The sequence below is a fragment of the Odocoileus virginianus genome, chromosome 1, assembly GCF_023699985.2.
Source record: "Odocoileus virginianus isolate 20LAN1187 ecotype Illinois chromosome 1, Ovbor_1.2, whole genome shotgun sequence".
NCBI classification, from domain to species: domain Eukaryota; kingdom Metazoa; phylum Chordata; class Mammalia; order Artiodactyla; family Cervidae; genus Odocoileus; species Odocoileus virginianus.
The window spans coordinates 59,954,788-59,982,238 of record NC_069674.1 but is presented as its reverse complement, the minus strand read 5'-3'; the positions used below and the strand labels follow the sequence as shown (position 1 = coordinate 59,982,238).

At 38.9% G+C, this 27,451-nt stretch overlaps 2 protein-coding genes and 1 long non-coding RNA gene across 5 annotated transcripts in view; 1 reads left to right on the top strand and 2 right to left on the bottom strand.

The window, feature by feature from the left end:
- Nucleotides 1-1,192: 1,192 nt before the first annotated feature.
- LSMEM1 (leucine rich single-pass membrane protein 1) lies at nucleotides 1,193-15,500 on the bottom strand. 2 transcript variants are annotated; one of them, XM_020889394.2, is made up of 4 exons: nucleotides 13,351-15,500; nucleotides 7,394-7,525; nucleotides 5,472-5,600; nucleotides 1,193-1,780 (listed from the first exon to the last, which is right to left on the bottom strand). In XM_020889394.2, the coding sequence occupies exons 2-4, from the start codon at nucleotides 7,518-7,520 to the stop codon at nucleotides 1,650-1,652; spliced, it is 387 nt and encodes a 128-aa protein (XP_020745053.1). In that variant the 5' UTR covers nucleotides 7,521-7,525; nucleotides 13,351-15,500; the 3' UTR covers nucleotides 1,193-1,649. The 2 variants fall into 2 exon arrangements, with proteins under 2 accessions (XP_020745053.1, XP_020745052.1); XM_020889393.2 differs by lacking the exon at nucleotides 13,351-15,500 and adding an exon at nucleotides 10,894-11,300.
- LOC139035522 (uncharacterized) lies at nucleotides 10,276-16,215 on the top strand. Its single transcript, XR_011488095.1, has 2 exons — nucleotides 10,276-10,447; nucleotides 11,811-16,215. It is a non-coding gene; the product is annotated as an uncharacterized lncRNA (long non-coding RNA).
- The window catches only part of IFRD1 (interferon related developmental regulator 1), a 52,348-nt gene continuing 40,477 nt past the window's right edge, over nucleotides 15,581-27,451 (bottom strand). For both annotated transcript variants that reach the window (XM_070468532.1, XM_070468534.1), the window contains exons 9-12: nucleotides 23,302-23,436; nucleotides 19,566-19,694; nucleotides 18,671-18,766; nucleotides 15,581-16,340 (exon numbers count right to left, since the gene is read on the bottom strand). In XM_070468532.1, the coding sequence (XP_070324633.1) occupies nucleotides 16,251-16,340; nucleotides 18,671-18,766; nucleotides 19,566-19,694; nucleotides 23,302-23,436 (450 nt within the window). In that variant the 3' untranslated portion in view covers nucleotides 15,581-16,250. The remainder of the gene's footprint in view (nucleotides 16,341-18,670; nucleotides 18,767-19,565; nucleotides 19,695-23,301; nucleotides 23,437-27,451) is intronic.

Below are 27,451 nucleotides of genomic sequence, written 5' to 3'. Positions count from 1 at the left end.
ACAGTGCAGATCCAACAGGGTGGATCCAAAAAGATGGATGAAATGATGCATCAGGCACTATAGTACTTCACATTATAAAAATCATGTATTTCTTACAATAAAGATCACTTATTACTGAGCACAAAATATCCACTTTGTAGGTAGAAAGGGGGGAAAAAGCATTACAAGAACAAATGACTTCAAAGAAAAATGGCTATTTTTAAAGAGTTGTTGCATCAGCTCATCTGTGGTCTCTGACACAATGTTACAACAAATCTTGACAAATAATTTTGCCACACTACATCAACAGGTCAATAATAATTTTCCAATAAATACAAATTTCAGTTTTAAAATACCCTGCATGACATCAATTTTAAAAAAATAACTATGCAGTACAAATGTTTTTGAGTGGGAGAGAGATTCAAGAGGAAGGAGACATACATATACCTATGGCTAATTCATGTTGATGTATGGCAGAAACCAATACAATATTGTAAAGCAATTATCCTTCAATAAAAAATAAATTAATTAAAATAAATAAATACATTAAAAAATTAACTTTAAAAAGGGTTGAGTGTAAAAATGAATAGGTGAAACATCTTGTGTTTATTTCATTAATTATTTACTGTAACAAAATCTGTTTTTATGTATGTATATAACTTTAGAATAAACTCAAATGTTTTTAATGAACCCAAGATGATAGAACAATAATATATTTCACACAACAGAATTACACAATATATTTATAGTAAACACTTTCTAAGATTCATGCTTTTAAACTCATTTATATTGCAACATATCTAATTTCACAAACTCTGTGCCTTACCTTTTTTGCTGAAACAAGGCAGGTTCCAAATATTCCAAATATACAATTTCTCACTGTAATTTAATAAACCTATAAACTGTAAACTATCAGATTTCTGCACAATTAATCAGCGGGTACTGAAGGATTTTTTTTTCCTGTCAGAAAGTCAAAAAGCTTATATATCTATATATAACTACATATCTCCTTTGTTCCCCACTTGAATGTAAGCTTCTGTAGAATACAGTGGTTTGCAAAAAGCAACAGCTCAATAAACATTATTTGAATAACTCAGGCTCTCTCTTGTGGTACCCACCTACCATATGCACTTAACTACTATCAGCAAATACCTGTAGGTAAATAGCTCTGAGTTGGTCCATCCCCCATCCCTGAAGAAGTAAGAGTCAAGTATAATCACCTGAGCAGAATCTGTTTTATTGAAAAGAATTATCACCTGATTCCTGTGAATACAAACAATTTAACAAATCCCTTAGGCTTTCCTGGAAGTTCATAAAGATACATGAGGGGCCATGAACTTTACTGGCCACCGTGACCTTATTTTGGTGACAAATCTCCTTTGGTAGAAGAAGCTGACAGGCAGAGCCAAATTCCCTTTCGCGTTTACTGTTGTTTCTCCTCCGTGCCTGCCACCCTTGATCCTGCGAAAGCTGAAAGACACTGCCACAAAATGAGCCCCTTTCTGGGGCTGCCCCCAGCCCCCCTTGCCTTGGAGTTGCTCCCATCCCTGTAATAGAAACTCAGCCTTTCAAGACCCACAGAAATGCCCTTGGTGGATCTTAAACCCTACGCCCTCCCTGGACCGTGAGAAGCTCAGGTGTTAGCAGTTGCTCTTGGACGATTCATTTCTTTAGTTCTGTTCTGAGTCCAGCTGGTTGAGTCGCTTTACGATGATGCTGTTGATTTTCTTAAGATCATCTATGTCCTTTCCTTCAGCTGCTAGTCGTCTTGACACATCTTCCATCTTGTTGCCGGTTTGAACTTAAAAGTGAAAAATAGACAGCGTTATGCTGGTTTCCAGAGTGTTCCATCGTGACTCATCAGAGCCCATGAGGGTGCTCAGCTGGAAGCTGAGATGCCCTCTCGGCAAATCCTCTGCTCCAATAGCCCGTGCAGCCCAGAGGCCCAGGAGAGAAACTGCTGAAGTTTCCTATGAAGTGAATTATTTTTACAACCCTTTTGTGCCAGACTTGACTACCTTTGGCAGCTCTGCTCAGATTTTGGCTGAGAAAGACACTGCGTGAACAACCACAGGAAAACTGCCAGTGTCTGATTATCCCCGGAGAAGGGATTGTTATGTTATCTCATTCTGAGACCCATTCTCAGCAAAGGCTTTTCACTCATCATCTGGGAGGTGAGATATTTTGGGTTCCAACCCATAGGTCTCCTGGTTCTAAATTACTAGTCCATAATGAATGTATAATAATAATTCTCCCCAGCCATTCTGAGAGCAGAGAGACCATATTTACAAAATAAATAGAACCCCTGGGAATTGAGTAAGCCAGGAAGTGGAACACTCTGAGGCCTACTTGGCAGTTAAAATTTCCAAGAAAGGCAGCACAAAATCAGTATTTAATACGTGGACTCCGTATCATTTCCATTTCAGGCAAGTGTTTTCCAAGATAGCTTTCAGGAACTAATGAAGGTGGTGACATACCACTGAGTGACCCAAAAACTAATGTGGGAAGGTGTCAGAACTTCACCTTCTGGCCTAGGGACAAACTGCTGCCCAGAAGCTGCCTCCCCTTTGTGTCTGAAAATTATGTTTGGATGAACTGTGATCTAGAACATGAGTGTGTTGGTGCAGAGCAGACAGAAGAAACACCACTCGCTGCTGGAGAGAAGTGTGAAACAAGTAAATCCACAGCATGTGACATCGTTTCCTCTCTCTGGAACCTTCTACATGAGTCAGACACAAAAGGAAGTAGCAGGTATGTTGGACTAAGTCTGTTCCACAATATATTACCTCCAAATTAAATTCCAAAAGAGAAAAAGGATTCTATATGCAAAAACATTAGAGAAAAATCACATACTGACTTGCACTTTGGAAATTCACAAAAAGTAAAATAAAATACCTTGAGTAGTACCAACCTAGCAATTCTCAAACTCACTAGACCATGGAACCCTTTCTTAAATGAAGGCAATGCTTAATCACTTCCCACACACCTAGTATCTAACAGTGCTTGGCCCCTGTAAACCTACAGAGGCAGGTAAGCATCCTGGGTAATCTACCCTTGCTGGCCAGTATTCCTCTTCAGAACAGCGATTGTGGCAAAAACACAAGGTCCAATAGTTTAATCAATGTAATCAGTGTAAAATAGCCTATTTCTCTTGCATAAAAATGCCAGATATAAGTTCTTACACTTCAGTTAAAATGATACAAATCTGCACCAAATCCCAGTGAGAACAGAAAGGTTGCCTCTTCAAAGATGAGCACGGGCCAAGTTCACTTACAGAGGCCTGTGCCAACGGGGCATCCCTGTTGGCTCAGATGGTAAAGAATCCACCTGCAATGTGGGGGACCTGGGTTTGATCTCTGGGTTGGGAAGATCCCCTGGAGGAGGGCATGGTAACCCACTCCAGTGTTCTTGCCTGGAGAATCCCCATCGACAGAGGAGCCTGGCAGGCTACAGTCCATGGGGTCGCAAAGATTCAGACACAACTGAGTGACTAAAGCATGCAAGCACATGCCAACTCTGGTCTTAGGTTGGGATAAAGTTTATCTGCAAACCACCGGAAGCCTCTTATTATTACTGCAAAAGGCAGTGGAGTGCCAGGAGTTCTGGAGGCAGATGGACCAGAGTATGAATACTAGTCCTGCCTCGGATTAGCTAAATAAACAGGGAGAGTTAAACTCTCTGGGCTTTCACCTTTCATCAGTAAAATAGAAATATTAGACACTACCCTGAAGGGTAAAGATTTAAGATAATGAATTTAATGCATCTGGCACAGAGCAATTGTCCAATAAAAAGACATTCTTCTTTATTCACATCTTCTGTTTCTTGATGTGACTTTGCCCTCAATATAAAACCCTAGAAGCAAACATAAAATAAATCCTATTCATAAAAGAGGGTATAAGATGGTAATAAAGAACATGGTATTTGATGTCAGGCAGGGATGTCTCTGAGCCCTGATTAGGCACCCTTGTCTGTGGACCTTCAGCACAGTAATTAATCTCTCTAAGCTTTAGTTTCAGTATTGATAAAACCAGAATAACAACAAGACCCACACAATAGAATTGTTATGAGGTAGTGAGCAGACATGAATGTTTACCATGGTGCCTGGAAGAGGGTGAGAACCCAATACATCATATTTTTAATTATCATTACCCTTAGTCTTTTCCCACAAAAGAAAGCAGTTCCTCTGGGCTGCTTCCCTGTAGAGATGACAAACCTAAAATTTCCCAATAGTTTAACTCAGTCATTTACCCAGACAGTGAGGCAGGATGATATTTGCAGCATCCACTTTTGTGGTATAACATTTCTGAAGAGTAATCCACGCCCTCTTTCAGGGCCAACCCTCCTCCATAGAATAATCAGATCCATGGGCACAGTTACTGTCAGGAGAGTTCACACTGTAGCTTCTAAGTGCAAAAGGGCATTAGCAGGGTGACAGAGAAGCAATTAAATTACATCACCCCTTCACGCCAGCTCTGAAACCTAGACCAGAGATAGAGCTTTAAGCTGGATGGGAGATGAAGTTTTGGGGAGGAAAAGGGAAAAGGTTAGAAGCTGTGAGAGTCATGCCCTCTGCCCACCTCGCATCACCACCACTGCTACCTCCACTAATTCTGAGTGAACTTGAATTAGAGGCATTTCAAACACATGGAACCCACTTCTCATTTGTGCTTTGTGAAGGCTACCAGGCCTGCAGGGCAGAAGAAATGACGTGGTGGATGCAGGCAAACGGGTACCAAGGATGACTCCCTCTTCTCAGGCTCTTGGCGGGTGTGGGAGAGAACTGGAGTGACTGCAGATGGTGGTCTACAGGGACTGCTCAGAGCGAACACGGGGGGCTCCCCTGAAGGGGCAACACGCACAAGGAGAGCACGGCATTGAGTGGACAGCACCCCGCCCCAGCCTGAGGCGGAGAAGGGTGGCACTGAGGCTCCGGGGAGCTCCTGGCTGAGGAGCCGCGTGGGAAAGCGTGGGCCACCGCTCAAGGGCGGACGTGCGGGGCCCGGGACGAGGGCAGGCGGGACACCAGCCCAGACAGGGTCATGCAATAGACAAGCGACCGCCTCGCATCCCAGCCCTGCCTCTGGGCCCTTGCAAAGCCCAGCTGGTGCTTCTAACCAATTTCAGGGACGTGAGGAAAACTGGGAGGGTGATTCAAAGTTACAGCCCGAATTCATGGAGAAACTGTGTGTTGGATTAAGAAAACCCAGAATTAACTAGGATAAGCTGCCTACCATTAGCAGCGAGGGACTCTGGGTGAGAAATTAAAGTGGTACAGAAACAATATCCAAGTCTGTGAACTTCTGGCATCGAGGGTTTCTGTGTGCCCCAGTAACCCACCCAGAGCAGCAGGGTGCCCTGGGCATTCTTGCCATCTCATACTTCAGTGGCAGTACTGGGGGCCAGGAAGCACTGCCTCCTTACGGAAGAAAGCTAAACAACCAGCTGTCAAGTAAGGGCAAAGCAGTGATGAAAAGAGTGTCAATGGTACCTACCTATCAGAAATATCACAAAGGAAACCAGTGCCAGGCTGATAATCAGCACGATGATCAGCCCCACCAAAAACAGACTGTGGCTTCCATTTCCTGAATCAGTGCTGACGTCCTGGAGTTTCTCCTCTAGAGCTGATGTGAAACAAATAACAACAACAACAAAAAAAAGGACTCCTGAGCATACAGGCTGTCAGGGAACTGAACAGTCCCCCAGAGTTAGAGACGTAAGATGATACAACATTGTAAATCAACTATACTCCAATACAATTTAAAAAAGGGAAAAAAAAAAGATGTGAGTAAGGGATACACCCGTTTTCCCTCTGATCACTCTGAAAAGAGACGTATGCTTTAGAAATGTCTTTGCACTAGTGCTCTTTGAGAAATTTTCACCTTCTTTTATATTAGTATATTCAAACAACAAGCCTGGTCAAGCTGTCTCTATAACCCGTTTGGAAAATTCTTTGACGATCATGTTAACACTGGTGTAGCCAGACATGGATCTTTCTTTTGCACGGGGTTGGGGTGGGGTGGTGTAAAGAAGTTAAGGATTTGGAGTGACAGAGACTCTATTGCCCTTTTCCCCAAAGCGACCCAAGAATACAACACAGCTGGCTGTGGACCACATACTCTGGGTGAAAGTCTGAGCATTCTGAGATATCTCCCAGAAAACTTTATTTCCTATAAAAATAACCAGCTATTCCTACATCTCTTTACACAACAACATCAAAATGAGCCTGATGTACTTGGTTTCTTAAAGCTGTTTTCAGGACGGACATGCTCTGAAAGCAAGATTCTCTTAAACGCTTTGCTGTTGAACTGAGAATGCAACTATGCTTGGCTCACCCAAACCATGAACTGTCTGCATTTGGTCGCTGCTTTGTAAGGCCTATTTGCTTAATAACACCCAAATTAAATTGAAAAATAAATATAGAAACTTGGGATCATGGAGATCCTTGAATTACCTTCTGTATTTTCTCCTACTATGTATCAGTCCCACACCCTCTACTGCTTGATTACGGAGAGAGGGGGGCAGAGGTCCCATGCTTTGTAAAGATATCCTCCTTACACCCTCCACGTCCTTCCCTTCCTAATCACAGCCAAGGCATAAGCTGGCACTCAAACACCAACCTTTATTAAGACCAACTGTAGTAAAAACCGGTGAAATTCTGAATGAATGAAAGAGAAAAACAAGCATTCAAAAAGGATACAGAAGAGAAATAATAGACATAAAACTGGGACAGTATGAGTTTCGAGTACACGTGAAACATCAAGTGGACATTTATCCCCTGAGTTGGAAGGTCAGCATTTAAACTAGAAAAGATGGGGCTCAAATAACCTGATAGAACTCATTTATAATATTTAGGGGACGAGATACACAAGTAGCATTTAGTATTTAGCATATTTTTGTTTTCCCCCTCTTCTTTCTAATGTGTTCATTGAGGAGATTTGTAAATTTAAAAAGATGAAGATGACTTTTCTGCCCAACAGAACATGAATGATCTTTGTTATACTAGATAAATGTGTGGAACATTTTCTCAACAATCTGCTATGAAGTCAGACCTGTCTAGGAAAGCGGTCACACTCAGTAACCTGGCTGTGGTCACCAGAAGGCACAGAAGCAGCCACGAGGTATGAATTAGCCTCTGGGAGGCCATCTTGCAGCCTCCACTCCTTTCCAGGGAGAGAAACTCCACAGGAAACTTCTCAGAACTTTTGAAGATAAGAGTTTGAATCCTGCTTAAGAACCAGGAAAGCCCATAGCCTGGCAAGTATTCAGAGAGCAAAAGCAAACATTGCCTAATACTAAACAGCAACTGTAATGCCCACCCCACCCCCACCACACCCACAGGCCCAGCTCAGCGCTGGCTATTTTTAGGTGACCTAGAAGCCAGGACTGGCTGCCAAGCCTGGGAGGGCACACGTACGGAACAGCTGCTGTGATCCGGCAGGACAGAGGTTTAGTTTGTTCAGATCGTTTATGGAATCCACAACATAAAGCTTTCTATCTTCAGGAATGTTGCGAGAGCTGCTGTCCTGGGAAGAACGTTTCATTGTCCCTGGAAGAAAACACTGCTGTTAAACCAGAGAGGCTGGGCTGGGGAGCTGGCCTTCACATCACAGTCCACAGGAAGCTGGGCCGGCACGTAAAGACCCACCCACACATATGACTGCCAGATGAAGGGCTAGAAAAGTTAGCTTTTCCTTTGGGGGATGATACTGTAACTCTTCTTTTGCTTTGCTTACCAGGGAGCTCAGAGTCAAGTGCGTGGCACAATTTTAATGCTATAATACCCTGCTTATCAGAACATGCTCCTTCTTCCTGCTCAGATTTCTCAGTTTTGTCTATATTTGCCCTGGGTCTCTCTCTTTTTTTTAATTTTTTAATTGATTTTTAAATATTTCATATTCTGGTGAGACTTCTCAAATCCTTTGCACAAGACAACTATGTTTAAACACATAAAAGGATAAAATTATGCCAAGCAAGCCTGTGGTCATAAAGATTCTAAGAGAAGAAGAAAATATTGTGAACTATTCTAATAGAATAGGCTTATAATACAAAACTATACTTCTTATATTCCCCCTCAATATGCTAGAAGTTCATATCTTAAATATATTCTTTAGTCATTACAGACTGGCTCTGAGACCACAAGACAAAATCTTAGCAAACCGAGATGATACAGAGAGAAATGTTTCAGCTGTTGGAGGCTGAACTTCAGGACCTCTGAGGTTTCCTCCCCCGAGCTCCTTTAGATTTTGGCCACTTACGTAGTTAATTCTGAAATTGTGGTTTACATTTAAGGTAATATTCTCTAATGACAGCATAAGTTCAAGCTATGCTGAAAAAATCAGAATAGATTGAAAAGTTCTCTCTTTAAGTTGTCTCTCTAGCACAACAGAGAACTTGTGGCATTTTAATCACAGGAAAAGAAGGTTATAGGAAGACAAATTCCAATTGCTATCAAAGCTTTCTCTTTCCCAGTCATCTCGTTTCATAAAATGAGTCTAATAGTGATGTGTGATTTTTTGATCGAGAAAGGATTTTGGACATGCTCTCATTTAAGCCCCTTTTCATTCCACAAATGAGGAAACTGAAGTTCAGAAGGTAAATGCCCAAGATCACACATCAGCTAGGTGCAGAGCTGGAAGCAGGCCTCTTGCTTCTGAGATCACTGCCCGTTCCTTGTGTGACCTTTCTTCTCCATCACCTTCCCTAACCCTTTGTGAAGACTCAGCTCAAACCTCACCTCCAGCCTGTCTTTCCTTTGTGACCTTGCTGGATGCTATACTTTCTTCCATCGTAACAGCTGTACTATTTCATCACATTTATTTGCTTACTTCTTTGATTTCCTCAACTGACTGAACACTCTGTAGGGTAAGTACCCATTCTATTCTTCAAATGTCCAGTGCCAAGTTTAGAAGCCAATACCTAAAATATTTTATCTAGGATTTAAATCTCACTATTTCCAGTAGAATTTGAAGCTGTTAATAATAAGAACACTAACATAAAACTGAGGTTAAAAATCCTCATATCTATCTGAACTTTAGTAAAAAGTAATGTAATAAGCTTCATGCCTGCCTATATATGGCAACACTATTGACTTCCTCTAAACATTTTAAAAATTTCCTTTAATACCCAGCTACCAAATAAAGAGAAATATGATTAGAGCTAGGAGAAACCAAACTCAGAAATGGTAAACGGTAATCAATCATTTAATAAACAGATTAAACTGCATTCTAAAAACATGAAAACCCCTCAATTTCCTAGCAATACCTAAAAACCTATTAGTACTTGTTAAAAAAAAAAAAACATGCCATCAGAACCCTAGCTAAGAAAAGCAGTGGGCTTGTAAAGTTATGGACTAGTTAAAATTTTTTTAAAGTCTAAAACTAAAAGGGCATTTCAGTTATTCTGAAATTTTAATTAACAAGAACAACTAACTCCCTGAGTATTTTAGATAAGATACTACTGAGGCACTTCAGATATACTGAATTCCAAATATACTTCATGGAGCATTCTGAAGGGAATGACTCTAACCAGAAATAAGAAAAAGAGCATATAGAGCAGCAGGGCCTAAGAGATCAATCAAATCTTATTCTTCCATAGATAAAACCAAAAGTCTTGACTGATGCATGGTTACAGATTTCTAAACTACTCTTTTAAAAGGGTTTTATATTTTATCATCACTTTACACTTTGCTATCCCAAACACTAATATTGGATGAGGCATAAAGGTTGTGTCACATCACAGGATCATCATTTAAACACAGCTTCTATTTTAGGCTTGGTAGCTGACACGTGCTTCATTTTTGGATCTGACTTGCCATTCTTGAGCCTTAGCTTCCCCTTTAGGAATGTAACTGCCATTGCTTAAATCTCATACTGAGGCTTAATCAGCATTTACAAAGTAGAAGACTAGCTAGAAAATCATAGCCACAAAAACTGACTTAAGAGCCATGCAGCTAATAAAATCTCCAAATCACTAGCCTTGCTGTCAACTTAAGTAATTCAATGCAACATCAAATCCAAAAGCACTAAGATAACAACTTAGAATGAAAAGTGCTCTGAAAGGAATAATCTTCATTTGGGTAAAGTCACAATGTAAATGCTATAGATGCTATGTCAACACATTTTTAAATTAAGTGCAACATGCAAATAGCAAATAAACAGCCAATGAGAAAACCAAGTTGGGGGGTGGTTTGTGGCCACTAAGAGTCAGCAAACAACCCTGAGTAAATGGATACAAGATCACATGGCCCTCAGACCAGGACCCACAGTTGTTTGACACCCAGTTGTTGCTATCTTTGGCATCTCCATATGAGGGGCATCTGAGAACAACCAGTACGGCTGGAAAAGCCAGAGAGTTACTAAATTCTGCACTTCTCTAACTTGACCCTCCTCCTTGACTGCGCTGTGCAAATCTGCAAAGCCTCACCCGTTTCCCAGAGCCTTTCTAATATTAATACCTCTAGCCCAAACATGTAAGTAATTTCATTTTTCTCCAATTTAGATCAATGCTAACAGCTGGTTCTTTTTGTCTTTTAAGAATTCTTTGACTGCCTACTAATAAACATTCTGACCAATGTAATTGTCTATAAAGTTTGCTTTGCTCTTTACTTTTTCCCAAAGGTGCTTGGTATCATATCACAGAAATAACTCACATGGGTATTGCTTGCTACAAAATCAGAATTGTTATAATAGAGCTTAATTCAAATCTAATAGAAGCTTTATTGAGTGAGTCATGGTAATTTGTTCTTTAATTCCATTTCAGAGGTAGTGCCTCTTCACATTCAGGAAGTAATTTTTAAAATCAAGTCTAAATCATTTCTGACACAAGTTAGAAAAGCACACAGCACATGCAACAAAAGACATCCCAACCTCAAGAATCAGAATTCAGTCTGAGAGTAACAGCATGCAAATTACTTACAAAAACGTGAGCTTTGACTGCTAGGTTGCCAGGGGGAAAAAATATTCAGAAGCAACTATAAGACTTTCTAGAAATTCTGTAGCTCTTTGCCTTCCTTCAGCACACGGGTGCTCCTAGAAGGCCCATAAACCCCAGCGTGAAACTGTTGGTCTATATCCAGTGTTAATTTGGCCAAGTAGTTAAGATTCCAAATATTGATTTTTTTTGATAATGTCTAAGGTTTAAATAAATATATTACTGAAACTATGCTTTAAAAAGAAAAAAAAAACCACTACCATGCCTTGATTTAATTGGTAACTGATGAGGTTCTTACTGGACGGAGATTTATGTCCTTATTTGGCTGATATGGAACCTGATACAGCTCCTGCATTCTGCCACGGGGAGCTCCCATAGATAAATATGGGGAAGCAAGCTGGAGCTGCCACTGACAGCTAACCACACAAGACTCCAGACCAATCAGAGGACGACAGTCAACAGGAAGAGAATAAGGTTGTGACAAGTCTAACCAGGATGACAGCAGGTCAGAGGACTCCAGAGCTTCCAGCAGCTACAAAAGGGGATGGTGCGTGGGAGAATACATGGCTACTGGCCCACTGTCCCCACTGCCGGTGGTGGAAGCACTTCATCTCATCAACTTTCCTTTTCAAAGGCTTTATTCTGTGAGTTTTTAACGCATCCTCCTTTCTCAGGAATGTCAGCTTCTGATGTGGTTCCCTCTCCCATGTATAGCAAAGAAGCTGTGGTGAGACAATCCCACAGGCCCATCGCCCCAGACCGACTGTCCGGGCAGGATACTAATGATTAAGTGGTAAACGGATATGTAACCCTTTATAATCCTACTCTCTGTTGCCGTGACTAGACAGACATTACCTTGCCGACAAAGGTCCGTCTAATCAAAGCTATGGTTTTTCTGGCAGTCATGTATGGATGTGAGAGCTGAACCATAAAGAAAGCTGAGCACCAAAGAATTGATGCTTTTGAACTGTGGTGTTGAAGACGCTTGAGTCCCTTGGACTGCAAGATTAAGCCAGTCAATCCTAAAGAAAATCAGTCCTGAATATTCACTGGAAGGGCTGACGCTGAAGCTGAAACTCCAATACTTGAGCCACCTGATGCAAAGAACTGACTCATTAGAAAAGACCATGATGCTGAGAAAGACTGAAGGCAGGAGAAGGGGAAGACAGAGGATGAGGTGTTTGGATGGCATCACCGATTTGATGTACATTAGTCTGAGCAAGCTCCGGGAGTTGGTGATGGACAGGGAAGCTTCGTGTGCTGCAATCCATGGGGTCGAAAAGAGTCAGACACAACTGAGCAACTGAACTAACTGAACTGAGACAGACATTAACTCACCCTTGAGCACATCAATTAGAAAATGCTCTACAAAATTTCTTTTATATCTGTCTTTAGTATGGACCTCACTCTACTTTGGGCGAAAAGGAATGTCATCTTCTAAGATTCATGAAGAAAGACTGTTAACCAGTAACTGTTTTCTCTGAAGCACATAATGCATTAAAAGTTATGCAAAATTTCTTGAAAAAATAAGAATGTTTGCTATTTTAATCATGTTCAGCTTTAATCTCCCAACTACCTGATCTGTTTTAAATCATCTATTCTTTAAAGAAAAAAAAAAAAAAACAAAACCTCATTTTGAACACTATGTATTTTTCTCTCTCCTGTAAACCTAACCCTTGAAGTATTAGTCACCCCCTTTTGCCCTCAAGGACAAGGAAAGTGGAAATTAACAGTTCCTCACACCAAAGTCTGGATTCAACCATATTTTACATCAGAGATGGGGATAAGGTTTTTTTTTATGGTGTGTGACCAGGTAGACTTCTGGAGAACCACTTAAGAGCAAAGCAAGACAACCTACTTCATTTTATCTGCTATGTATGTAAAAGGTCAGATCCTGAAGGGTTTTGAGTCACAAGAAGAAAACAGGTATTTTCATAAGAACTGATCAATTTGGGGACATTTTCAACTATTTCTTACTTTTTTCTTTCAAATATTATATCTCATTCCCAGGAAATTAAAGCATATGCTATCAAAGACTTGAGTCAAAGATGCCAACTGATTCAAAATGAATGACTAAATCTCAAAGAAGTTACTAGGCAGGGACCATTTTAAATTCCTGTAAGCCAGCAAGGTTAACCAGTATCAAGGAATAAATTGGTCTATCATACACCATTTTACTGCTCAGAAGAAAACTCAAGCACTTTCACACTGAATCCCCAGTTATCCTGCCTAGCAACTACTCATCAATTTCATGAAAAGGCACCCATCTATAAATTTAATATATAATTAATACTTGCTTACTACTTCTTCCTCCCAAAATTCCAATAAAAAAGGCAGAATAAAAGTTACAGAGCCATAATAATAAACATAGGAGGTAATAATCCTGAGCAAGATTTCAGCAAATGTATTGAATATAGGAAGGAGAGAGTGGTTGGTACGTACCTTAGCAGGCAGTCACAGGACCATCACTGCTGAGTAAGTGACGGACCCTATAGAATTCAAGCAGGCTCAGGAACTGAAGGCAACAGTGAAGTACAGAGCTAAATACAGACAGGTAATCTCATGTTAGCTAAAAATATAATGCAACAGCAAGATTTGAAAGCTGTTACAAAAAAAGAAAAAGTAAGGTCAGAGGCTCAACCCAGCAGCTCTACCATTTCATGGGAGTTCCAGCTCATAGACAATGTGCATGTGTCTATGTGGAGGATGGGAGGGTGGTGTCAAGAACTTAGTATTTCCCAGATCGCCAGTCTACCAAAACACAGTACCACACATTTTTAAACAGCAGAGTCAGAGATTCAAAGAACAAAACAAATCACAAAGTAAAACTGCATCAGACATTGTTGCAACTTTTAATTAGAGTAGAGCAATGCCTTCAAAATTCCGAGTTTGGTTTTCTACCTAGAATTTTATATACCAAACCAAAGTACCTGTTAGATACGTAGAGTTTCAACATAATTGACCTCCCACACACTCATTCCCAGAAGTTTCACTCATTCCATTTTAACAGGGAAGTAATGGCTCAGAGGGTAAAGCATCCACCTGTGATGCGGGAGACCCAGGTTCAATCCCTGGGTTGGGAAGATCCCCTGGAGAAGGAAATGGCAACCCACTCCAGTATTCTTGCCTGGAGAGTCCCATGGACGGAGGAGCCTGGTGGGCTACAGTCCACAGGATCGCAAAGAGTTAGACACGACTGAGTGACTTGACTTAACTTTAATCTAACAGCGAAGACATGGGGTCCAGATGTGGAATCCAACTTGAGTGGAAAACAGATCCCAGCATGGAGTCTCAGGCAACAGCTGTACACTCAGATGAGAGAAGGTAGTCTAGACTGAAACAACAAAGAATTTAATATTCTTTTGGGCATTGACTATGTGACAAAAAGACTAAAGGAGTTTTGCAGACTTATTGGGACTATTCTGGAAGAGTTAAATGATGTGTATATAAAACCAAGACAAGATGTCCCGAGAATGGTAATCTAAGCACAGGAAACCATCCGGTTCAGAAATGAATAGAAAATATGGTAACTATAATGTAAACAATGATGCTGATTTAGGAAAAAAACGGTGGGGGGGGGGTGGTAAAAAGGCAGAAATCCTTACCTATCAAATAAAGAAATAGCTGTATAAGCATTTTACTTATTATCTGAAACCAAAGTGCTAGGAAAAAAACTAAAGGCTGAAATGAAACCCTGAGAAATGGGAAAGGAGCAGGGAACTAACTTGCTTATAAGCACTGAAGTACTACTGAAACTATATATATACATCCCTGGTGGCTCAGTGGTATAAAGAATTTGCCTGCAATGCAACAGACTAGGATTCAGTTCCTGTGTTGGGATGATTTCCTGAGAAGGAAATGAATGGCATCTCACTCCAGTATTCTTGCCCGGGGAACTCCCATGGACAGAGGAGCCTGGCAGGCTACAGTCCGTGGGGTCACCAAGAGTCAGACACAACTAGTGACTAAACCACCACTATACATTGCCTTAATAAAAATCCATTAATATTCTAAAATATATAAATAGTAAATTGAAAATTTAGAAAAACTACTACTTACAATCGCTTCTCCATGGTCCTAAACTACTCGGAATATAAAGAGGTGACAACACGCAACCCCAGGTTTGAGATTCCAGGTTTGTTTTCCATTGCATTGTATCTGAGGGCTGGAATTCACCCTCCCAGCAGCAGTAACAGCTCCATGAGGCAGCCAATAGGGGGCGCATCAGACCTTCCCGGAGGGGTTGAAGATGTGGCAGAGGAAGACTAGTTTAGAAAATACCTCTGTGGATTTTGGTCTTTATTTGCATGCTTCTTCCACCCCTCTTATTACTGTTTACTGCATTAATATAAAGAAATCTGTAAATTCTAAACTGCAGGTATTACGTATGCAATGTCTTTTTAACATCAAGTTTAATAAAAAATCCTAGTGCATTGTCAAAATGCCTACAACTTCCCATAAAGTAAAAAAAAAAAAAGCATCTCATGGGTCAACCAAGAAACAATGGTCTTAGAAGTAGCTGAAATGTCAATATACTGCACCATTTTTTTCATTTATTTTCATGTTTCCAAATATACAAAAGGAAGTTCTGTTTTACTCTCACTACCCCACTTTATCATTTTGAACTCTATACATAAACTCATAAACGTTTCTTCTATTAGAAAAGAAGCACTTTTAGTGTGAAAAGATCTTTATTTCAAAATAAAGAGCACAAGGTCTTACACAGCAGATAAAATTAGTGTTACTGCCCTCAGTGGTCAAGGTTAGCAACTTTTCTGGCTTATATTAATTCATCATGAACAACAGATGGATTGATTGGCCTGTAAGTGCAGCTGTATGGTCGCATGGTGTAATTCCTTTTGTTGATCCTAGTGACAAAATTATTAGGTTCCACTTAAAATTGAAAATAACAGCAGCTTTTCCATATCTAGCTCCCAAAATTGTATCCTGAACTCATCTGTGTAAGATCTTTAAGTTAAAAACTTTGTTTATCTATATCATTATAATCAGTATTTCTGACAATCACAGCGTAAGAAATTTAACTCTGGCTAACAGTTTTTCTCATCATGAAATCAAGTGAAATATCTTATGTTTGCTTTTTTCATAAATAGAAAATGACCAAACATTACAACTTATTTCTGTTTATTGATTATATATACAAAGAATATTCAATAATCAGGACTTACCATCTGCAATATTATATACATTAAATTATAATATAATACCTACTACAAAAGCTATCTGTTGACCAAGATAAAAACTGTCTCTAGAGATTAAATACATTAAAAATTACAAAAAAAAAAAAAAGGGAAATTAGAAAGTGGTCTTCAAATGCTAAAAATCTAGAAGAATTCTCCAACATCTGCTCTCTTATCACGACATTTGCTTCGAGCTTTTGTTCGAGCTTTGAAGGCTGCAGAATTATATAAATGCTGAAATGGAAAAAAAGGAAAATATGTGTGAGCCAATGAAGTTTTAGATATTCTTATAAAGTAAGAAAAAAAGATTATAATGTTACTATAATGTAAACAATGATGCTGATTTAGGGAAAAAAAGGGGGGTGAGGGGAGAAGTAAACAGGCAGAAATCCTTACCTATCAAATAAAAATAGCTGTATAAGCATTTTACTTAGAATCTGAAACCAAAGTGCTAGGAAAAAACTAAAGGCTGAAATGAAACCCTGAGAAATGGGAAAGAAAGGAGCAGGGAACTAACTTGCTTATAAGCACTGAAGTATATACATCCCTGGTGGCTCAGAATCCACCTGCAAACAGGAGACCGGGATTTAGTTCCTGGGTTGGGATGATTTCCTGAGCAGGAAATGAATGGCATCTCACTCCAGTATTCTTGCCCGGGCAACTCCCCTGGACAGCGGAGCCTGGCAGGCCACAGTCCATGGGGTCGCCACGGACTGAAAGGAAAGAAATGAACTAATCTTGACTTTAGATATACTTTAAATGTTTAAAAGACACAAAGAGTGAGGGAGAAGATTAACACATGATAGTTCATGACGATTCTGTATGAAAAAAATAATCAAACATAAAATGTCAAGAAAGTTTTTTAAATAATAAAACCAATGCTGTCAAATATGTGTTTAATAGCTACATGCATTCATTCAACACTGAAAATAATTAAAAGTAGTAGAATAATTTTGGAAGGTAATTTGGCAATACATCTCAAAAAATCATAATCAAGCCCTATAGTCCCATGCAAGGACTTTATCCAAGAAATAATCCAAAAGAGAAATAAATGTAAAAATATCCGTATTTATTAGAAAATTTTACAATGCCCAACAATCAAGTATATGTCCATCAAAATAATTAAATATAAAGGTTTTATAAACATACAATAAAATAATTCACATCCACTAGGATGTCTATAACTTAAAAGGAAAATAAAAACAAAAAAAAAGTATTGGTAAGGATGTCAAAATTTGAACTCTCATATTGCTAGTGGGAAGGTAAAATACACTGCAGTCACTGTAGAAAAGTTTGGTGGTTCCTTAAATAGTTAAACAACAGAATTACACATGACTGAGCAACTCCACTCCTAGGTATATACCTAAAAGAATTGAAAACAGGTGCTCTAATAAAAATTTGTATGTTTATGTTCAAAAAAAGCACGATTTAAAAGGATCAAAAGTGGCAACAAGCCGAATGTCTACAAACTAACAGAGATAAACATGTGATGTATCCATATAATGGAGGATTATTTGGCCACAGAAAGGACTGAAGTACTGACCACCCTGCAACATGGAGGAAACTTGGCAACAATACACTGTGTCGTGAAGTCGCTCAGTCGTGTCCGACTCTTTGCGACCCCATGGACTGTAGCCTACCAGGCTCCTCTGTCTATGGGATTTTCCAGGCAAAAATACTGGAGTGGGTTGCCATTTCCTTCTCCAAACAATATGCTAAGTGAAAAAAAAAAGTCACGAAAGGTCACATTATATGATTCTCTGTGAAATACCCACAACAGGTAAATCCATAGAGAAAGAATGCACATGAGTGACTGCTCATCAGCAGCTGGGAGGAAAGAAGAGGTGAACAGAGAGTGAATATTTAATGAACCTCAGTTTCCTTTTTGAGGTGATGAAAATGTTTGGGAACTAGACAGTGGTGATGGTTGTGCAACACTGTAAGTGTATTAAATACCACTGAACTGTACACTTTATGTTACGTGAATTTTACCTTAGTAAAAAAAATAATATGGATTTTTGAAATGTTATGAAATTCTCCATGCAAGAATACTGGAGTAGGTAGCCATTCCCTTCTCCAAGGGATCTTCCCCACCCAGGGACTGAACGCAGGTCTCCTGCATTGCAGACAGATTCTTTAATGCTGAGCCACTGGGGAAGCCAAATAATATTAATCACTATTTAATGTTATAAGCTCTCTAAGCACATTTGTTCTCCTCATCTGTAAAATGAATCTGGTACTGACTAAGTTTAGGCTCAGTCATCAGATATGAAAGCACTTTTATCAATATTTATCCTTAAATATATAAACTTCATAGAACAAAGGGAAACAAAAAATGAAAATAGTTTCTATGTTAATAGGATTATGGATAAAAATTTCTCATCTTAACCCTCCATACTCTAAATGAACTAAAGTTTCTATACTTATTAGTCGAGCTGTCTGAAACACCATGGAGAACTAAATATAGTTCATAGACATAGCTAAATGCCTGTCACCTAGCAGAATGAAAACTTTGGCTCCACTTTTGTGCATTCAGTTCTCTTAAAAACAAAAACCAAACCTACCCTTTCAAATCGAGAAATCTTCATTGTTTTCAATGCAGCAGCATCAAGCATCACGGGGGGTCCAAGTTCAAAGACATTGCGAAGGAATTCATTTGACTTAAATAAAAGAGGCAATAAGGCTCAGTATTAAACATCAGTTTTCTTTTTTTTTACTACATAAACTGAAATCTGCTTAACAGAAGTTATGTGGAGTTTATAAATATGAACATATGTCACTTATTTTCTTTCTGTTTTTCTTAAGACCAAATTGTTTTCCAATGCCCTGAGTTCAAGAAAGCTATGTCAACAGAAAAAGAGACACAGATGTATAGAACAGACTTTTGGACTCTGTGGGAGAAGGCGAGGGTGGGATGTTTCAAGAGAACAGCATCGAAACATGTATATTATCTAGGGTGAAACAGATCACCAGCCCAGGTTGGATGCATGAGACAAGTGCTCGGACCTGGTGCACTGGGAAGAACCAGAGGGATCGGGCGGAGAGAGAGATGGGAGGGGGGATCGGGATGGGGAACACATGTAAATCCATGGCTGACTCATGTCAATGTATGACAAAACCCACTACAACGCTGTGAAGTAATTAGCCTCCAACTAATTAAAAAAAAAAAAAAATTAAAAAAAAAAAGAAAGCTATGTCAAACTAGTTGCTTTCCTACAAAGATGTCAATAGTGCTCCAACAGTCAAAGAGATGTTCCACCAAGCTTACACTATACAAAAACAAAAAGGGCAGTTTCATATTTATTCACCTTACCTTTCAAAAATACATTTGCTACTGAATATAACATATACTGAAAACAGTCTGTTTTCAAACTAATTTCAAAAGCAGTGAAGTGAGGTACATTCAAAACTACTCTCAAATTTAAAAGCAAACATACAGAAGGGATGTCACCCACTCACCTGCAAGTGGTACTGCATTCCTGATCCGAGAATCTCCTTAAAGGTATCATATGTATGTTTTTTGACCCAGCAATCAATATACATCCTTTCAGGACCAAATTTAACAGTTTCTGTCGGAAAATCCCGTTCCTGGTCAATAGAAGAATAAAAATTTTAAGAGGAACCAAAATGATCTAAAGAGATCCTACATAAACACAATTTCTAAATACACACATACATGTTGAAATGAATAGTATGGTTTAAACCAATACCTCCATCCCTGAAATAGGAATAGACTGGAAAGTAGAAGTACTATCCTACTAAAGAGTGCAGAATTTGTCTAGCTGCAGTAGACACAGCAAAACTACCTTGTTGTGAATGTTTTTTTCATTACAAAAGCACTCAACAAACTTGCTGGAAAAGTCAGATATTTGTACTGGTTTAGGACTGGGGGTAGGGACGGTTATAGGACAAGTCAGAAAGACAAGATGCCCCCACAAGCCAGTGGTGGAATTAGGGAAGCAGAAATCTAGGAAAGGAAGTAAAGACAAATGGTGTTACTAACAGACCAACCAAAAAGGAGGAGCAACATGAGGGTTCAGAGGGCCTTTGAAGATTCTTATTAAGAAAATGAGAGAGAACATTTACGATTTCAGAGATGGAATAATTTTGCCAGAAGACAACTTCTAAAGTTTAACCATGGGGGGAGAAGAGGTAGTGGTGGAAGTGAAATGGAAACAGGAACAAATACAGGGTAGGGTTTTCAAACGAACAGAGAAGAAATCCAGAATACTGACAGAACTTGAGACAAAAACAAAATAGCTGCTGTATATTTTAAAAAATCATGAATAAGGAAGAGTAACCCACGTGGTGCAGCGGTAGAGAATCCACCTGCCAAGGCAGGAGACTCAAGGGACACGGTTTCCATCCCTGTCGGGAAGAGCCCCTGGAGGAGGAAACGGCAACCCACTCCAGCATCCTTGCCTGGGAAGTTCTATGGACAGGAATCTAGCGGGCTACAGTCCGTGGCTCAGACAGGACTGAGGGACTTGAGCACGCACACACAACTCAGAAGGGAGGAAGCGATTTCCAGAGGCAGGAGGAACAAAGCGACAGGACCTGACTGGGCGGGACCAATCCAACCGCCGTCCCCACCTCTCTCAGCAGACACAGGATCTCATGTGAAAAAGAATGTGAATGCTAGATTCACATGGATATGCCACTCCCTGGGCTTGTGACTTTGGCAAGTAATTTAACCTGTTTGGGTCTGTTCCCTTGCCTATAAAGCCATCTATACATCTACCACATAGAATTATTACAGGTATAAGCATGTTTTGGGAAGCACATACAGTGCTTGGGCTATTACAACAGCTCAAAACAACGACAACGAGAAAACAGTAGGATTCTATTATTTCATCATTTATTTCAGAAAACAGAGACACCAGGAAAGAGCTCCCTATAAACTCATGCGTATCCTTACCTATTCCTCTCTCTTAAATCTGACAGACACTCCTCCCCAGTTCAAGGCTAATCATTATTCTTTCAACGCCTCATACCACAAATCTTTCACTTTATTTTCACAGGCTCCTTCCTCCATTGACTTCTCTTCCCATAAACTGTCTCTAGCATTTAAAACAGCAAACCCTCCCACAATCCAGTCATCAGTTCTCTTCTTCCCATCACAGCCATGTGTTTTAAGTCAAGACACACTATCTCCACTTTTTCACCTCCCATTCACTTTTCAATCCACTTCAGCCTGGTTCTTCTCCCTTCATTCTCCTGAAGCTGGTCTTACAAAGGTCACTAATGACCTCCTAAGTGACAAATCTCATCGACACTTTCCGTTCCCTCTCTGGACCTCTCCACAGTGTTTAGCCCTCAAAGACGGCACAGTACAGTGCGTTCAGATGCCAGCTTTGCTACTTGCTGTTTTTTGACTATTCCTCTGGTCTCCATTTTTCCTTAAAAAGATAATTCTACTGCTTAAGACCTATACTGGGACCGAAACAAGAAAACTGTATGTCAAAGCACCAACATATCAAATGTTTACCAATTTAATACATGAACTTCAAAATGGGTTTTTGGATGAAAAGAAATGGTGTGGCAAAACAACCACATCCCAAATAGACCATTTTCTGCAGCAACTGAACAAGATCCAACAAGGAAGCAGAGTCCCTCAAAAGAAAGCTGGGTTTCAATATAAGAAAAGAGACAAGATCACAGAGGAAAGCTCTGACACACACCGGTAGACTGAAGCTGAGCTGGAGGAACAGGGAACCCATCAAAGGGCAAAGAAGGAACAGAAATTCTGAGATGGAGAGGGTGGGTAAGGCCTGGGAGGGAGGTCACCAGAGGATAGAATTGTGAGGCAAACGCAGGGCTTTCATTTCTATTGATAGCAGAGGGGGTGGGGGTGGGGGGCAGAGGGAGGAGACAAGAGGCCTGCTAAAGCTGGTTCACATCGAATTTCACACGTATCTTTCTCAAGAGACTCAGTACTTTCCACCATGACTGGCTGTGGCTGAGGAACCTGTTAACAAAGTCTTAAAATCGACCTTAAAATCTGTTACCCAGAGAGGATCCAAAGACAGAAAATTAGAAATAAGCTATAATCCAGAAAATCTACAACATGTCATTATTTTATCTTTTGGAGGCTACACGATCTAAATACAGGAATAGTTTGTTTTTAAATTTCACTCAAGAAAATCACTTGCTTATTTTGAGATTTTACCACACTAATTTTAAGACCAACAAGATCAATGCTTAGTATGTATGTAGGTCTGTTCAAGTCAGGGTTTTTTTGTTGTTTTTTTTTTTCTCATTTTGTTTTTAAAAAAAAATCCTGAAAATAAAGTATTACCTGAGTAAACATAAAATATTATAATAAAGCAATTGGTATTAACATTAACCAAAAATTTAGATCACAGAGGACCTGTATACTAATTTATACCTTAGCTTTTACTTTTTTAATGTAAATTAAAATGAAGAAAGTAGTTCTTAAGCAGGCTATGTAAGAATCATTGGAACACTTGAAAATTGGATCTGAGAGGGGCTTTAGTATTTTCTTTTAAATGCCCATTCTAAAATTTCATACACATCACACTGAAGGACTCTTTACTAATATTCTTGAAAGAAATGCCCTATTAACATTTATCGAAGAAACTTATCCTTAACCATGCACTATAAGCCCTAAAGGTTTCTAAATCATTTATTTGTCAGGTAGGCTAAAGCAGGTTAGAGGTCTATAGAAAGGATTCAAGCATCAGAAAATGATATGCTGGGTTTTGTTATTTTGGCTTTCAGCACCTAGCTTTCCCAAGGAGCTCACAAAGGTCTCTGCTTAAAGGTACTGAGGGATAGGGGCAATAATTTACTATTTACAAAAATAATTCACTATTCATACATACTAAGTATCTATGTGCTAATGATAAGCACCAGGTCTTGAATGATGGCAAGTACACCAAAGTGAAGTATATTTCTATCACTATGAATCTTTTTTATCTTTTTATCTTTTTTAACATCAACAAAAGGAAAAAAAAAATAAACCTTTATAACATCAGAATTAATTTTTCCTTTGTTTAAAAAGAAAGAAATTTTTTTCATTTTTGTTGTTAAAAACTTGCTCAGTCTTAAAATGAGGAAATTATTTAGCTCAAAGGTGAAGTTCAATCAGCAGAAACACCCAATTGACAAGTCTGGCTTAAAACAATCTAATTTCAAAAGAATTAATTAACTATTAAAGCATTAAGAAGCCTACCTCCACCGCCCTCAGGATGTCTCTGAACACTGACCGCTGCTTTCTCTTGTCCACCTTGGCCCGGTGCTTATTTCCATCTGTAGCCAAAGTCCTAAGCATCTGAGTTAAAGACTCCATGTCTTCATAATAAAAGTCCTGGTCAGAAAAACACTTATTAACATGTAAAAATTTAACCCAGAAATACTGTCTACCAAGATGATACACTACCACCCAATAATGAACATTCCTCTTCTAAGTATATCCAGATACACTCAACTAACACTTACTGTGTTCCAACTGTACTCAAGACGTTACTGGGACTTCCAAGTTCATACACATAAACCAATATGGTTTCTACCCTCTGGTTCCTCAGACCCCAAGGTGCATATTCCCAGAACTCCAAATTTCTTTATAGCAAAAGGGCAAGCTATTAGTAAAGCTTTTTAAAGCTCCTAATTTCTAATTTACTGGCCACATTTCAAATAAGCGACCAAGTATTTACATCAGGTGCACAACTCAAATGATTAAATTATTTCAGAAAGAAATATATTTTAATTCCTTTTGGAGGGAAGCCACAAATATATTACTATTTGCTATGACCTTAAGTTGACTATAGGCTTCTTTATTACAGTTTAAATGGCTATACTTTTAAGAAGTCTATTTTGGGTGTTTTTATTCTCTAATTAAATTTTATAACACATTAAAAACTAAGCGATGATTCAGAATTATTTAGTTGACCAAAACTAAAGCAGACAGAAGATGAGACATCTCCAGCTCTAGTTATTAACCTTTTTTGCATTAGTGGTAACAATCATTTAACTTATTCTATTAAAACAAGAAACTCTTATTTCAGGCATTCTTCACATTGTACTGTATATATTTATTAATTGTTCAATCTCAAAAGGTACAGATGTAATTTCTGTTAATGCCTAAAATGAAGATTATTATACTCATGGAAAATAAGCTCGAAATCAACACAGCTATTCTTTTAAGTACAAGTATTTTCTTATTGTCAGTATTTTAGAGATTGTATATTCTTAACTGTTCTAATGAAATGTTTTCTTTCATGCTCTAATTCAACTTCCTATGGCTGAATTAGCTGGAAATGACACCTGTTAATAAGACTTTCATCTAGAAAAATGGTTACCAAAACTGAAAAGGTATTATTAAAACAGTTCAATGTTATATTGATGTCTGTATTTATATTTCACTAAATTTGATTCCATCATAACAAAATAAGAATTGTTTTACTTGTAGAAACAAGTACATTTGAGGGACTAACAGTTTCCTGCTTATTTCACTGGCTACTAGTTCTTTTGTATTATTCTCAAAAAAAAAAATGTATGGAAGATTTAAACATATATATGGGAGAATACACCAAAAATTAACAAGACTCTATGCATTACCATAATTTGTTTTAAGAACTGGGAATCACTGCCAGTGGTTCTCAAGAATCTTATCTCCCAGCAGACATTTTTTTAATCAGAGGAATCTGATATAAAAAGGGGATAGTTAATACCACCCACATCCCGTAAGTTTATTGTAAGGCCTAAGTAAAACATATTTATATATTCTAAAATTACATAAAACACAGTACATAAATATCCATTATGCTATAGTTTTTTATGATACAGTCTGTTTCAGTATAATAATTTAAATGTTTCAAACAAGTCTAAAGATGATTATTTCAAACAGCTGTAATAAGTTAAATGGTTTCAAAAGTTGAGTGGAATTAAAATGAAATGAAACCATAGAAAACTTAACAGTTCAAGTACACAAGATGAGATGCTGATGGTCACAAAAATCATGCCGTAAACTAGTATTTTCAATATAGTAGTCACCGGAGCACTGATTGTAAATAAAATGAAACAAGCTGTACTAAGTGTTAAGAAATAACCACAGGGAAGCCAAACATTAAAACAGAGTTTGATCCCTCCCCACTTCACTGCAAAGCGCTGACTACTATTTCCAGAATGGTTTTATCTGACAATTCAACTACAGAAACTTTTATTCTTTTCACTCCTGATAATTGAGGCAGAATGTCTCTGTCAGGGTATGGAGACATGTTCACATGATCCGGTTATCCTATAAACAAAATCAAGAATTGAGAAGCATGCGATTTAAGGCCTGGGAAATGTGTTTTGAGTCCTCAGATTTTACTTCCACTGTATCTCTGTCCTGAAGCACTGCCCCTGTCAGCTTAGGTGGAAGATGGAACAGGGAGAATTAGGGACGGTCTGAGAATACTGTATTTTGGTACAATTTCCTGAACTAGTTTATCACATGGCCCTCAGACCTATAATTTTATCCACTAAATAGTCCTTCTCTTAGTTTAAGTTTGACTAGAGAGCTCTAAAAAGGCTACTACTAGACTACTAGCAAGGGGAAGGTGATATGCAATTCAGCTAACAGTGTAGGACTAGCTACCACTTACACTGTACTTGGCACGTGTTCCAACAACTTGTGAGGCATTAACTATTACCATTTCCACTTTAAAGGTAGGAATAGGACTTCCAAGGTGGTCCCATGGGCAAGAATTCGCCGCCTTCACTTCAATCTCTTGTCAGTGAAGAGCCCACATGCTGCAGGGCAACTAGCTGGTGCACCACAACTGAGCCTGCCCCCTCCGCAGCCCGCCTGCCACTGGAGAAGCCTGCCCACTGCAACAACGATCCTACCAACCACAACTAAGACCCAAGGCAGCCAAATAAGTCAATGAGTATTTTTTAAAAATAAACAAATACAAAACTTACTTAACAAAAATAGCAAACAAACACCTACGTTCTGCTTTATAACACAGTTCATTTTTGTCTTTGACAAGGATTTGGTCAAACTAAACATGTTTGAGTGACTTCTCTTGACTATCACATATGATTTATTAAGTCAAAGAAGGTAGATATGCAGGTGGCAATACTACTTACATTTATGCAAATTTAAACAAATTCAACATATATAATTTAAATTGCATCATTAGTTCACTTTTAGGATGCATTTCAAAGGAAAAAAAAAGAAATTACCATTTCTAGTCAGTAGAGGAATACAAGATTAAAAACTAGGACACCTGGCTTCTGTGCCTTGAGGTTAAGGTGCCATTAACTAGTTCAATAAAATTAAACGGATTGCTAAACTTGAGTCCAATTTCTCACATATGGAGACTCATTAGCTACTGACAGTGTGAAAAACTTACTTTTAATTCATACCAGCTATCTTTTGAAATAAGGAAGGTGGGTGGCGGGCAGCCAAACACAGGCCAATAATGGAATGTGAAAAACCAAGGCAACTCAGAACATGCATTAATCTTATTTAGAATTATCCACTGTAGAATTATCCACTGTTAACTAACTTCTTTAATTGCAGAAAAGCATCATTCCAGAAAATAATCTTTCTCCTTAAATTGAAAAGCAGCTAGGAAGTAACCCAAGATTCACAATAGAGGTCACAAACCAGGGTGACCAACTGTTCCATATAACTAGCCTAAGACAAAGGGCTTCAGGACATAGGACTTTTCAGTGCTAAACATGGAATACCACCAGGATGGTGGATCATCTCTCGGTCACCTACCACAAACTCAAATACCCCCAAAAGCAAAACTGTGGTTATTAAGAAAAAAGAACAGAAAAAAAGCAACCATGAGTGGCCAGCAGTAGCGAACCACAAAGCACATGTCCCCGGCTCAGGGGCCACGTTTACTCTCGTCTTTGGCTTAGAAAGGGCTTCGCTGGTGGCTCAGACAGTGAAGAATCTGCCTGCAATGTGGAAGACCCAGATTCTATCTTAATTACAATAATTCTGGTATTTTTGTTTTTGCTGTTTGCTCCCTGCATCTGTAACTGTGTAACTGGATTTGTTTCTAGTCACACGAAAGCTTTTAAGTTACAAATGGTTGCTCAAACTCTTGCTACTGCTGCAGCTTCTTCCAACTACTACTTGGGGCCCCTAGATCAGAAATCCTCAGTATGAGGGTTAGGAGAATATGTTGCCTCACCAATTTAGGGACAACGCCTCTTGTCAGCTCGGAAGCAGTTATGGAATGAGAACGACGCCCCTTTTCCCTAGGCAACATAATTCTCCTAAAAGAAAAGGGGGGAATGAGAGGGTAATAGGCAGGAAGGCTAGGGGTCTCCAAATGGAGGAAATAGGCTGCAAGCATCAGACATTTTTATCTCTCTTA